The sequence below is a fragment of the Halichoerus grypus genome, chromosome 5 (genome assembly GCF_964656455.1).
Source record: "Halichoerus grypus chromosome 5, mHalGry1.hap1.1, whole genome shotgun sequence".
Classification (NCBI taxonomy): Eukaryota; Metazoa; Chordata; class Mammalia; order Carnivora; family Phocidae; genus Halichoerus; species Halichoerus grypus.
In genome coordinates this window covers 70,775,345-70,788,091 of record NC_135716.1, presented here as the reverse complement: position 1 = coordinate 70,788,091, position 12,747 = coordinate 70,775,345, and the positions used below count along the sequence as shown (strand labels likewise).

At 38.2% G+C, this 12,747-nt stretch overlaps 1 protein-coding gene across 3 annotated transcripts in view; it reads right to left on the bottom strand.

The window, feature by feature from the left end:
- TOX (thymocyte selection associated high mobility group box) overlaps positions 1–12,747 on the bottom strand; it is a 296,409-nt gene that overhangs the window by 275,560 nt on the left and 8,102 nt on the right. Inside the window, exon 1 of one of the 3 annotated variants that reach the window (XM_078072364.1) lies at positions 2,895–2,927. The exons of the other annotated variants lie outside the window; for them this stretch is intronic. Coding sequence (XP_077928490.1) covers positions 2,895–2,912 — 18 coding nt within the window. The 5' untranslated portion in view covers positions 2,913–2,927. Of the gene's footprint in view, positions 1–2,894; positions 2,928–12,747 lie in introns of those variants that run through there. 3 annotated transcript variants of the gene reach the window in all.

Sequence of the window (12,747 nt, the reverse complement as noted above, 5' to 3'; positions counted from 1 at the left end):
AACGATGAGCCAAAGCCAAAAAACAAAAAAAGGGGGGGCAGCTACTGGACCATCCCAAGATGTGACCTCACGTGTCCCTGAGAGACCACCCCTAGCCAGGTTCACCAGCACAGGAGGAGCTAAGGAATCGTAGGACAGCTGTGGGAAATTCTTTTTTCAATTTCTGAAGCTTTGTTTGGAAGGCATGGACCTATTAATTCCTCCAAGTACCATGTCAGAAATTCTAGAATATTTGCTTATACAAGTGTACCAAAACGGTTAAGAAGGACTGACTGAAAATCTAGCACTAAGAATGTATTTTCTCTTTCATGTTATTCTCTCTAAATTTTTTTTATTTTTCAAGAATAAAATCTTTTTTTTTCTAAACCAAAAACTTCTTGAAGTTGGGAACTCGGCCCCCTCGAGCCCTAATGATACTATATTTGTGAGAGAGCAGGTCAACAGGAGCCAGGCCCATTTGGAAAGACTGGACACTCTTCACTTAAAACAAGGCCTTTCAAGTTGCCTGAAATCGCAACGCTAGGATTTGTTACAGCAATGTAAGAATTCTAATAAGGATGATAATACACTTCTGAGTGGGGACAAGAAACTGTTTCAGTTCATCAGGACACCTGGATATGGATGTTTGGCCCACTCCTTCAGGCTGAGCTAAATCCCTCTGTGTTTTGCTCAACGCCCTGGTATCTCCACTGCCCATCCACCCACAGTATCCTCCTTGACCTGTGATTCCCAAATTCCTTTCCTAACATATGGTACCTTAACTGCCCTAGTAGTATGATGAAACATTGGAGAAACATTTTATCATTTGCCACTCTCATAAACTCAAGCTGCCATTTAGTCAAAATGGCTTGGGTATACCTCCATTTTAAAAAAGTGGCATTTTCTGTCAAGATGGTAAGGTAGAGCCATGTTCCACGTCTGCTCTAAGGTTTGATCCTTGGAAACCTACTTTGATGTGTTTTTAGTCACGAAACTGGTCAAGTGATGATGTATGATGATGTATGTAACAAATGACAACACCCTTAGGTTTTTAACTTTGGTGTCTGTAATAGAGAGGACTCTCTGATTGCTTTTATTCTCAAGATCTCTTGATACTACGGAATTTACTATTTAGCAAATTAATGAATATCCCTGACTCTTTAGGCAGGAAAGAATCTTAGAGGTGATGGAGCACCTTATTAGAGAAAAGATGAGAAGTAACTCATCCCACATCATGTGGTTAGTTCTAAAATTAGTCCTGGGATTCCCTCTCCTCCTTATTCTATCACACTAAGCTTTACAATAGGACCATTTGATGGATTGATTTCATTGTCACTACTAATCATCAGAAATATGCAAGCGGTTTACCTGGAAGACAGACACCAAATGACAATTATGTTGTTTCAAAAAGTATATTGATAAATTTAAGTACTGAATACAATCGAAGTATGCAATCAATTATCTGAATATTTCTGAACATTTGACATGGACTTACATGAATACACATACCCATAAGGTATCAGCATTGGGCTCAAATCTGTCTAATTTTTCAAAGGGGAAAGCAATCACTCTACGTTGGCACTTGACAGCAAGATACACATAAGGTGATTCTATTTAACTATTTCCTATAATATATATTTTTAAATGTCATCACTTTATAAGAGATGGCTTAATATGTAGTTTTTCTAATGTAAGTACAGTTTGGGAATAAAATGAAGTGGTAAATAAAATTTCACAAAGGAGGATAATAGGACTTTATACCATAGGGCTCTCCGAGTCAACCAAATCTCTATTTAGAAGACTCTCAAAGACCTTAAGAACTGGCTTTTTTTTTTTTTTTTTTTAAGAATATGTCTCTTTGTAATGTAAAAGAAAGATTCTTGATTTTGTTATTAAATGTAAATATATTCCATATTTGAATATATGGCATTCCAGTTTCCACTTAAAGAAATGGAGTGGAGTTGAGTCTTTTTTCCCCCCATAAAAAGCAATTATGGAGAAAAGAGCTTTTGAGTGAATTATTTGAAGTAGAAAATCTTAAACAACCTTTTTCAGGGAAAAGGAGTTCTAACCCGGGGTGACATAATGCTCAGGTCGCTACAAACACACACACTATTAATATTGTGTTGTTTTCATTTTTCTTCCCTTCCAACAAGATCACAAATAAATATCCAACATCCTAAAACACACATGCCTAATTCTGCAGGCTGTTATAATAAAGTCCTTGGAATTATTAAAATGCTTAAACATTAAAAATTCATCAGCAAGGAGAGAGAAGTGCTTTCTATTTGTGGTGCTCTGAATTTAAACACAACCCCGCTAAGAATGGCTGATTGTCCCGAGGAAGCGTTGCTGACAGCCATCAGCAGGTCTGTGCAAATGGTGTATGGAAAAGGTAATAAGAGCTTCAGGAGTATATTTCAACCCATATAATAAAGTAATTGTGAAAGTGTAATTGCAGTCTGGTTCCATACCATATTAGGGTAAGGAATGAGATGGTAAGAAAATATGAGATTCACAGAATTATTTTGTAAGCAATTTCTGCCATGACGGTCTCCTAGAATATGCAGTATTTGTCAGACAAATAATTTGAAAATGCACAGTGGTGTTTACCTTTGGAAAGCCACTGTGATAAACCTGAACAAAATAAGCATTGATTATTTTAATATGTAAAAGTATCCTGAACTTATGAGTAACTTCAAATATAAAAGTGGTATTGAAAGATGCTAAGCAACAGATTGCAGCCCATTAGAGCATTTTTAACAGGCATTGAGCATAAACCCCATTCTTTATTTCCGAATGATACCCAGAGTTCAAATTTCCTAAGATTGAAATATTTGTACGATTAGAATTTCAATTTTAAAAAATTCATTCCTTTGGCTACTTCATAAACAATCACTATTGGCTTAAGTTACCGAGTTACCGTATCCCATAGGCTATCAGTTGCTCTCATAGCAAGAGACGGGGCAAGGAATGCTGGTTCTCCTCTCAGCCATATCATCTAGACTGAGAAAGAAAGAAAGAGAGGGAGAAAGAGAGGAAGGAAGGAAGGAAGGAAGAAAAAAAAAAGAAGAAAGAAAGAAAAGGAAAGAAAGAAAGTGAGCAGAAGAGGTGAATGCATGAATGAACAGAGGGGTGTTCAGAGCTTAATATTAATAGTTTTTAGGTCAAATATTAAAGTTGTCCACTGGATTCTCGTTCACCCCTCTTCCATAAATAGAATTATTTCTATCACATCTAAGATTATTATCTCTGTAAGTGCACACATTTTTTTTTTTTTTTTGCTTTTTCTATCTCTACCACTTAGCACAGTTCCTGATGCATAGTAACCACTCAGAAAATATTTAATGAATAAATTAACCAATATTCACAAATGTCACGCTGCTGGGAGCTGGGTCTATAACGACCCTGCGGCATGGGCTCCAAAACCCACAAAGAAATAGGCTACGGAATCAAATATAAGGAATCCACTTCTCTTTTTCATTAATTTTTTTTTTGCTCCACTTTTATGGGACCTTGTAAATAAAGGTATGTAAGCTACAGACATACCCAGTGTTCATCCTCCTGGCCTTCCATTTCAGATGAAACTTCAAAAGATGTTCAGTATGTGAAAAGCTCCTTGATTTGGGTAACGGAAGAATCTAAAAGGCTTCATCTGCCTAAATCGAATTTCTAGAAGAAAAGGCATATTTTTTGTCCTCAAAGGGAATATCCATTATTTACACATGCCTGACTGTTTACAGAGAACTCATTTCAAAAACAGGTTAAGGCTTAAATGAAGTAAGGGAAAAAAAAAAAAAAGCCAGCCAACCCTGATTTGTCAGGTGCTGTGGATATAGGGTAGATTGGCATTTGTTTAGGAAATCTTGCATACACACACCTAAAATCTATCCACTCTGTCCTGCATAATTAAAACTACTGTTTTTTCAAGACAGTTCAGTCCACTGAAGTGTGTGTTAATGATGACAGAGAAGATAGGAGAAAGATGGTTGCCCCAAAACAGAAGCCCATTGCAGGCAGGTGAGGATGTAGGTAGGAGAGCATGAGTAAGATATCATCTAAGAAATAAGCTTAAAGGAATCTGGAACATAATGTCAGTCGTCTTACAAATTATGTCTGCCTGTGGGGTGAGGAAGGGAGGAAAGAACCGAGGGAGGGACAGACTGGACGGTGGGGGGGATCCAAGCCTCAGCCACTTGTTACATTAGGGGTCTTGTTCTGATCTATATACATCTGCCTCTACCCCACCCCCCCTTCCTCAACCGTCACCATAATCATTCAACATCTTTGCCAACTTTTCCTTTTCTTGGATTTTTCCAAATTCTTTTCAGGTTGGGTGATACACTAATGCCTAAAAATATAGGCATTATATTTTGACTCTTGACTACCTTCTTCCATCACTAAGCATCAAGGTTGGCCATAACTACAGGATTTCTCTCTTCCACCTGTGGGTATCTGGCCTCCCTCCTCTTCACCATTCCCTCCCTTTACTGGGAATGTCACCATGTCCTCTGCACCAGCAATGATTGAGCCCTAAGCTAAATACTCTTCCATTTTAGGCTAAACTCAAGTACTTTATTAAGCATTTTTGTTTTTTTTTTAAATGAAAAATAGAGCATTAGTGAGAGTCAAGAAAATAGTAAGTGTGGGCATCTCTCCCATTTTCTGTGGGAGAGATGACCAAACAAGATAGACTTCTACAAGGCCCCCAAACTATTTCTTATGGATAAAAGACCATTACATTCTTCCATGCTTCTCAAACTCAACCCCCTAGGAGCAGAGTAGTATGCCAAGTAGAACTGTAGAGCAACAAGGACTATCTTCCTGGAACATAGAGTTGTCTCGATGGTAAGTGATTTACAGTATCATAATCACATTAAAACAGACATGGAGGTATTATGGTATGTAGTATAAAATCCATGTATTTCTTAAAGATGGAACATCAGTCTTTTAAGACCTATGTAGATTGCAGAGGCGTTTCTGGATTTGTCCTGTCCTCCAACACCTCAGGTTGTAAATTTATCAGGGCACTTCCACAGAAAACTTGAGAACTTTGCTCTGTGGCTACTTGAAGATCGTGAAGCACCTTCGAAACTGCTGACAGACATTTCTGAATATGCTTGAACACTTTAAGATATTTCCCAAATTTACGGATAATTGTATGCATATTTATTACTGAACAAGAAATTTCAGGAAAGCGTTCGCTAACAACTTTGGAAGTAAGCTCAGCAGGTATACGTCTAAGACCACACATACAGCATTAATATTCATTGCTAATGAATTGGCTGATTCATTAACAAAAGAATTTGCCTATAGGCTACAACACTCTAGTACTCTTTCAGAAGTTAGATTTTAAGACAATTCAACCCTTTGGCTGAAGTGGAAAACTACTAAAAGCTTATCGTTCATCTCTGATTTGAAAAGTCATTGAAAACAGATCAATACCTGATCATTCGTTTTATCATGTAATTTCCCCCAGTAATCAATCTTCTCTGGGACGTTCTTCTTAGGGAAGAACATTAGCCCACTGACAATAGTGATTTGAATTCCACTCTATAATGACAACAGTTACCTTCCTCAAGGTTTCTGTTTTATTCTGTTTTCATTCTCCTCGTTCTGGAAGTTGTTCCTGGTTTTCTCCGGGTTCTTATGCCAGTGAGCCCCTCCTCCTCCATCATGCCCAACTTCTCACACGACAGATACCTCAGTCTCAACCCAGCCACCATAACTGATCACGCTTCAGATAGCCGCCATGCGTCACCTCCACGCATTTCCTCATTTTATATCTTTTGTAGCCTTTTATTAGAGGAAAACTTCCTACCCATGAAGAAGTCGTGTTCACACGTCTCTCAGGTAATCCGAATTCTGTCACTCAGGGTGTTTCCATTTTTGCTCTATGAGAGAGCAAGGGCCAAATTTAATGTTTAATTATAGTGATAATACCTAAGCTAAGAAGTATGCTTGTGTCTCCATTTCCGGGGCTGTAATGTTCTGCGTGGCTATTCATAGCCTTATTGTCGGCATTGCTTCTTAATTTTAAGTTGCCTCAAGTCATTTCGAAAAGAGGTAAGAATATAAAAATTAATTCAAAAATAGGAGTAACTTTCCTCTTCCTCGAGGCCCAGTTCTTAAGGCCAACTGAAATGCCATCTCCTCTAGGAAGCAGCTTGGATTCCCTCAACCTCAACCCATTACTTCGTTCTCTGTACCCCCAGCACTCTGAGCACCGACCTCATATCACATCAGTTTATACCACAGCTCTGCTCTGGTCCTTTGTATTCCTCCCTCGATTGGCCACCCAGAGGCAGGGCCCACCGCTTCCTCATCTCGCGCCTAACACTCAGCATAAAGCTCTGCACACAGGTGCTGTCCAGTGAATGCTTTGCAATCTCTAGGAACGAATTAAATGTGCCTTATTAACAAAGCCCCACGCTTCTTTAGAAGTGCATTCTAAATAAAAAGTCTACTTCTTAGACTAAAATATTCTCATCTCATCCCTGTGCAAATATTTGTATGGGGACTGCATTAGAGCTACCTGAAAATAAGAAGTTATAATGGAAACAGTGACACGGCCTTAAGTGAGGCAACCGAAATAGGAACTACTTTAATACTTTTACTGAAATGTTCTCTGCTTGATAAAGTTCATTACCAGAATATCATCTTTAAAAGTGAAATGCATTCAGCTGAGCACTTTTTTTCATTTTGTAAATAGATTTTTCCTTGCCTGAGCTCTCCATATAAAGTACAAAATAGTCTTCCATAACATTAGAAAAATGTCACCCATACATAAAGCTAGATTTTTAAAATAAAATAGATTTTTCTTCTTCGGCGTTTTAAAGGTACAGTAGTACCTTCATAGAGCGATCACCCTGCACTGCATGCTATAAAAAGGGCTGACTCACCAGCCTGCAATTTGATATGTTCTAAAATGTGTTGAGATAACATATTAGAGCGAGAACAAAGTTAAGTCCCATGGGATCTCCTAAGGCTATAAAGTCACCATCTTTTCAACATTCCCCTACTTATTCTTATGGCTCTATTTAAAATGACCCCGGCACTAATCTTTTTCTCACCTATTCAAAAATGACATAGAAAAGTAGCTATGTGGTAAATTTACAATCCACATGCCAAATTTTCACATCACGCCAATGAAAAATTATGTAAGCATATTCATCACACATTTTGGGTTTGTCGCGTTTTTACATTAGGAAGTTCTTGAGCGGTCGGGAGTCAGTGTAGCCAAAGTCTCTTTACAAAGTAAGTTTTTACCCCACTTTGAAAATCTCATGTGTGTTGGGGTGAGACATCTCAATAAAGATAAATGGTACATCACCACCACTACATCTGGGCAAAGAAGTGACGGCAGAAATAAACTTTGACCTTTACATTTTCGGCAGAGGAGTTCTTTTTTTTTTTTTAATTTTTTTTTTTTTTTAAGATTTTATTTATATATTCATGAGAGACAGAGAGAGAGAGAAGCAGAGGGAGAAGCAGGCTCCCCACGGAGCAGGGAGCCTGATGCGGGACTCGATCCCAGGACCCCAGGACCACGACCCGAGCTGAAGGCAGACGCCCAACCATTTGAGCCACCCAGGCGCCCAAAGGATTTTTTTCTAAGAAATGAACATTCATATATTTATTAATGTCGTTTTACCATAAGCACAGCATTCTTGGTATTTTTAACCAAAACTCAGATGCAATTTTATGACTCTTTCCCCCTCTCAGAAATATATCCTTTCTTCTCCACCCACCCCCAGACCTTTTCTAAAGATTGCAAGTTATATAGAAAGGCAATTGACCTCAGTAACTTTTTCCGCTGGCTTACATTTTTTCTTTCTTTTCAAAGTACTCTTTAGGGAAAAAAGGAAAAAAAGAAAGATAAACACACTTCATATAACAAGTGCCATAAGAAAAATATGTTCTGGCAGACTTTTCCCAACTTGTAACTCAAAAGAATTTACATCATCCAAGTGTAAGTGCAAAGAGTAAAAGAAAGAAATCTCAAAATGGATTTCTGTTCCACTTTCAAACTCCGAGGCTAAGGGAACACAAGTGTTTCACTTCAGAAATGAATAACGGATGACTTCAGTACACATACACCTTTCTCTTTTTGGAAAAATTGCACATAAAAGAGCATTTTTTGGCACGGCTGACCTGCAGAGATACGGAGCTAAGCAGAGTCATGAATTCGCTCACTCTGATATGCACACATGATACGCAATTAAAATCTCCATTCACATTCCTGCCGGGTTGTCAATCATGAGGAAAGCCTTTTTGACAACATTCAGCGAAGCGTACCAACTAACCGCTCAACAGGAACTTAAACAGTAACAGCTTTTGTTACTAGCAAGAACGAATTTTTTACCAAGATTGGGTTCAGTTTCTAAGAAATCATTATGCTCTGAATTTTAGGGCCTTTCATTAAAAATGAAAATGTGTCAAAAAGATTTTGTCTGGCACGCTATGTGATGTAATATCTAGAAAACATGAGATATACATAAAAAAATTCCAGCCTTTTCAACTGGCGGAATCTTTCTTAACTTTTCCCATGTAGAACAATGAACAATGATCTTATAAAGCAGTGTACTGGGGTGGGGGGGCGGGAAACGTGATGTTTCTAATTCACTCTTGAAATTTTTCACTAGAATTGTACAACTTTTCAAATAGATCGGGAAGCTAATCTCACTTGAAAAGTGACTGACTGCTTTATAAACCAATGGGAAAGTGACTTTTTTTAATCATAAGAGGAATATTTAGCATATCAGAAATATTGCATGCATCAAACCTTTCAATTTATGGAGCTCTATAGAAAATATTATGCACATAAATTCTTTCCAGATGAACCCAGAAGTTACTCTGCTCATAACTTACTTTCTGTTGAACATCTAATCAAAGACTGTGCCCTTCATAATAGCACATTAGTGTGCCTTAAAGTCATAAATCCCTAAAAACAGGGCCCAGTAAAATTGAATAGAGGATGCTTGTTAATCTGCTGCTGTGTCTGTTTTGAGCAACTAACCTTGGATTACAAATTTGAAACAAGTTAATACTATCAGATCTTGAAATATTTGTCTTCTTCCTTATCGCGCTCTGTAACGGAGAGAGCAGATGCATTCTGACCATTAGCAGTCATGACAAATTGCCTCGCTAATGAACGTCACACACTAAAAGTGCCATAACTGATTAAACTATAATTTCCCACTACCAGAGAGAGAGTTGGTGACTCCAGCAGTGGGCAATTCTGATATTCTGCCAACAGGCCTCCAGGGCACAGTGTGATATTTAGAACAACACTCTAAATTCCATATGAACAAATTCTGAAAGCCTATGTGTCTACAACAGGTTTTTAAAGAACATTAGATAAAACAGCTTAGGTCGTAGCCGATGAGCCATGAAAAATGGATGTGTTTTAACTATTTGGTATCCTCCAGAGTATGTGTGAAAGAATATTCTCCCGTGTGGGTTTCTCTCTCCCTGTCTCTCTCTCCCTCTCTCTTTCTCTCTCTCTCTCTCTCTCTCTCCTTCCCTTCCCTTTCCCCGCCCCCAAAACATTGGGTGTGCTTTGCATTTCACATAAAATCTTTCTTTTGTCAGTTCCTTTGTTGGTGCAAAATTGGCAGCAGTTCAAATTCAAAGTACTCCTATTCATTTACTGACCAATGTCATTCTAGTTCACATCAGCCGGCGAGCTAAGCTCTAAAAAACATAAAAGACTTGCTTCGCCACTGACGAATAATGTGTACATTTTTACAGAGCTTAAACCTTAATGCTCTCCCTGAAACTAACAATACAGTATATCTTATCATTCCTTTTTCACAAGCAGGCAGCTGCTGAAACGCTTGCCACTTCAAAATATCAATTGCTTGCCAGAGTTTTCCTCAACACACCCTGTCAAACTCATGTATATTGTGCAATGAAAATGGTGCAGGCTGCAAGCTAGAAATTGTGTCAAATTCTGCTGTAAGGGTATGATGTGCAAAGAACAATGTATGACAACCGTAGAGACTACAAACAATGGCACCGGAGCCAGGGACTTCATAGATCACAACTACGCCTGTACATATTTTATTGTCGGCATTATATATTTAAAGCATGACAAATGTACCATTGTACATTATGTGCGGCACAAACGAGGCTCCTCCCCCTAGTTCGTCTTTTGCATTTCTCTTGATGATGGAAACATAGTTGAGTTTCATTTCTTTTTCTTCTCTTAAAACATTTAAGGTTCTCAAATCATAAAGGAAGGAGACACACACACACACACACACACACACACATGCAAGGTTATCAAAATGAGTAACAGAAAACAGAGACAATAATACAAGATGGGAAAATGAGATCTTGTTCACTTAACATTTTGGCTTCTCTCTGAGGACACAAAGCAAGGATTATCTTAAACACTAACCAAGGGTATCAAGAGAACTACACTATCACTGTGCCTATAAATTGTTGTCTACCTAATTTTAATGCAGATAAGTGCTAGCTTATTGATTTGCACGATTTTCTAGCAAAATGGAAATCCCACGTGAATGTGTTCTTTGTGTGCAGAAAATATGCTTTAAGAAGCTTTTACTATTATTGCTTTCCTATGCCAAAAGAACAATTAAGCAAATAATACTTCACTACTGTATCGGGTTTATAAACTAACACCGATTCCTGTCTGTTTCGATTATAAATACCCCTTCCCACTTCCCGACTGGCTCTGCAGACTTCAAATGATTCTGGTTATTGAAAAGTTGTTTTCCTTCCAAAATGTCTCCTTAAATAACACCCACAATCTGAAAACATGCTCATTTGGGAGCACACCTACTTCATTATAAAGGGGCTCATGACTATAACAACCCTACACTAATTCAGTCATTGGCTGTGGAAATGGGAAACATGTTTATGGGAGAAAATTAGTGTGAATATACATTCATCTCCTCTGTGACCTAGCTCAGGTTACAAAACCTTTATCACACAAGTAGCCTGGAGTGGAATTACCGGACTCGAGGCGAAGGGAAATGAACAGATACGCTTTTAAGGTGTTCATAAATATTTTGGAAAGAGAATAGGTGGTTTAGGTGCTTAGGGGTGCTGACCTTTGGTGTGTTGATTAGTGGGACAATGATGCATTATTAACACACAGCAGCTGTACCTGAACCACTGCCGTGAATATAACAGCCTTTTATAGCCATCAGGGGAGTGAGGCAGGAGGCCTTTATTAACCACTAGACATGATTAGCACATTATGTGAACTTTAGTAGGCGAATTATCTCTTATTGAAATATAATGTTGGTTATAACTAATTGTAAACATGATTTTTAAAACTTCCCAGTGAACAACTCAACGTTTTACTACCGTTCCCCTCATTATTGGCTGGTAATCGACGAAAACGTGTTCAATTGGGGGCCGTACCCACAGGGGCTGACTCTCAAAAGGCAGATGTCGTCAGTCACTGAAGGCTGACTTTACAACTATTTGGCATTACAAGTTCAGGGATATTAGGATACATGCAAACTTTCTCTCTCTAATTAAGTAAAACTGTTCATGAACTAGAAAAGCTGCTTTGGGATTTTTCTTCCTCTTTATTTCTTTAAGCAGTTCTTAAAAGATTAGTTTTGCAGTAAATTTTTGAGAGTTACCTTGAAAAGTAACAGCATAATTTATTTCAAAAAGCTTAATTTTGGGAGAGAAAAGATTATCCCATTAGCCTTAGTAACTGAACATAGCGCGGAGAGTCCATTATGAACAGTCTTTTATGCCCTGGCAGAAAGTCATTAACATAAAATAAATCATTAGCTTTGATATTAAGCTTCTACTATCTGCAGGTTTCTATGATTAATGTTCATGACTGCATCTGCCAAATGATAAAATATACTTTTTGTTGAAAGGTTATCCTGACTCTTTATTATTAACATTTCTCTTTATACAATTGTTGCTGGCATTTGGGGCTAAGGCCTGTTGGCGTAGAAAGGAAGAACTGGTTTTTACAATGTATGAAGACGCCAATGAACGTTACACTTTACCCCATCATTTTTTTAAATTAACCATTTAATTGAGTTAAAAGACTTCAGAAAAATCAGGTGGTGCACAGATACGCTTTCAGTGTAATTGGACTATCTTTAGACCCAGTCGATCCATTCGGTAATTAATCTTGCACACTGTATTTTTGCAGCTCTGACCCATCCATCAGAAGAAGGTACAGAGGGGCAGGCTCGCTTCCCTGAAGTCAGGAGCTGTAAGAGGGCATTCCCTCTGCAGCAGTTGTACTCAACTTTTAGCTTCCCTCCCCATGGGGCTAAACAGGCAACAACTCCGAAATACAAGGAGTGGGCCCAGAACATGGTAATTTTCTAAGGTCTAACATTGTTTGAATTTTTGAACATCTTTCACCACAGGATTTCAAAATAACCTGTCTCTGTTGACTCCTTAATTCTCATAAGACTTCCTTGATACAAACATATTTTTCCTAGTGAATACTTGGCAGACTGGGACACAGGTGGATTAAAGGTTTTTAGTGTCAGAACTTTTACCAGACACAACGAAGTCAGGCTTCTAAAGAGAGTGGAAAACAGAGGGGGAGGGATCATATCCTTTCCATGGTTATATTTATTTTGCCTAGGGAGTAAGTCAACATAGGTTTAAGGGCCCTCAGATTTTATCTCAAATCTTGAACAAAAAGGAGTCTTTTCTTCAGAGAGGCCTATGGTTTTCCTCAGAAAGGTCTAGTTCTTTAATCTTATCAGGTTATAATATGCCCAATGAAAGCCCTAGCATTGGAAAGCA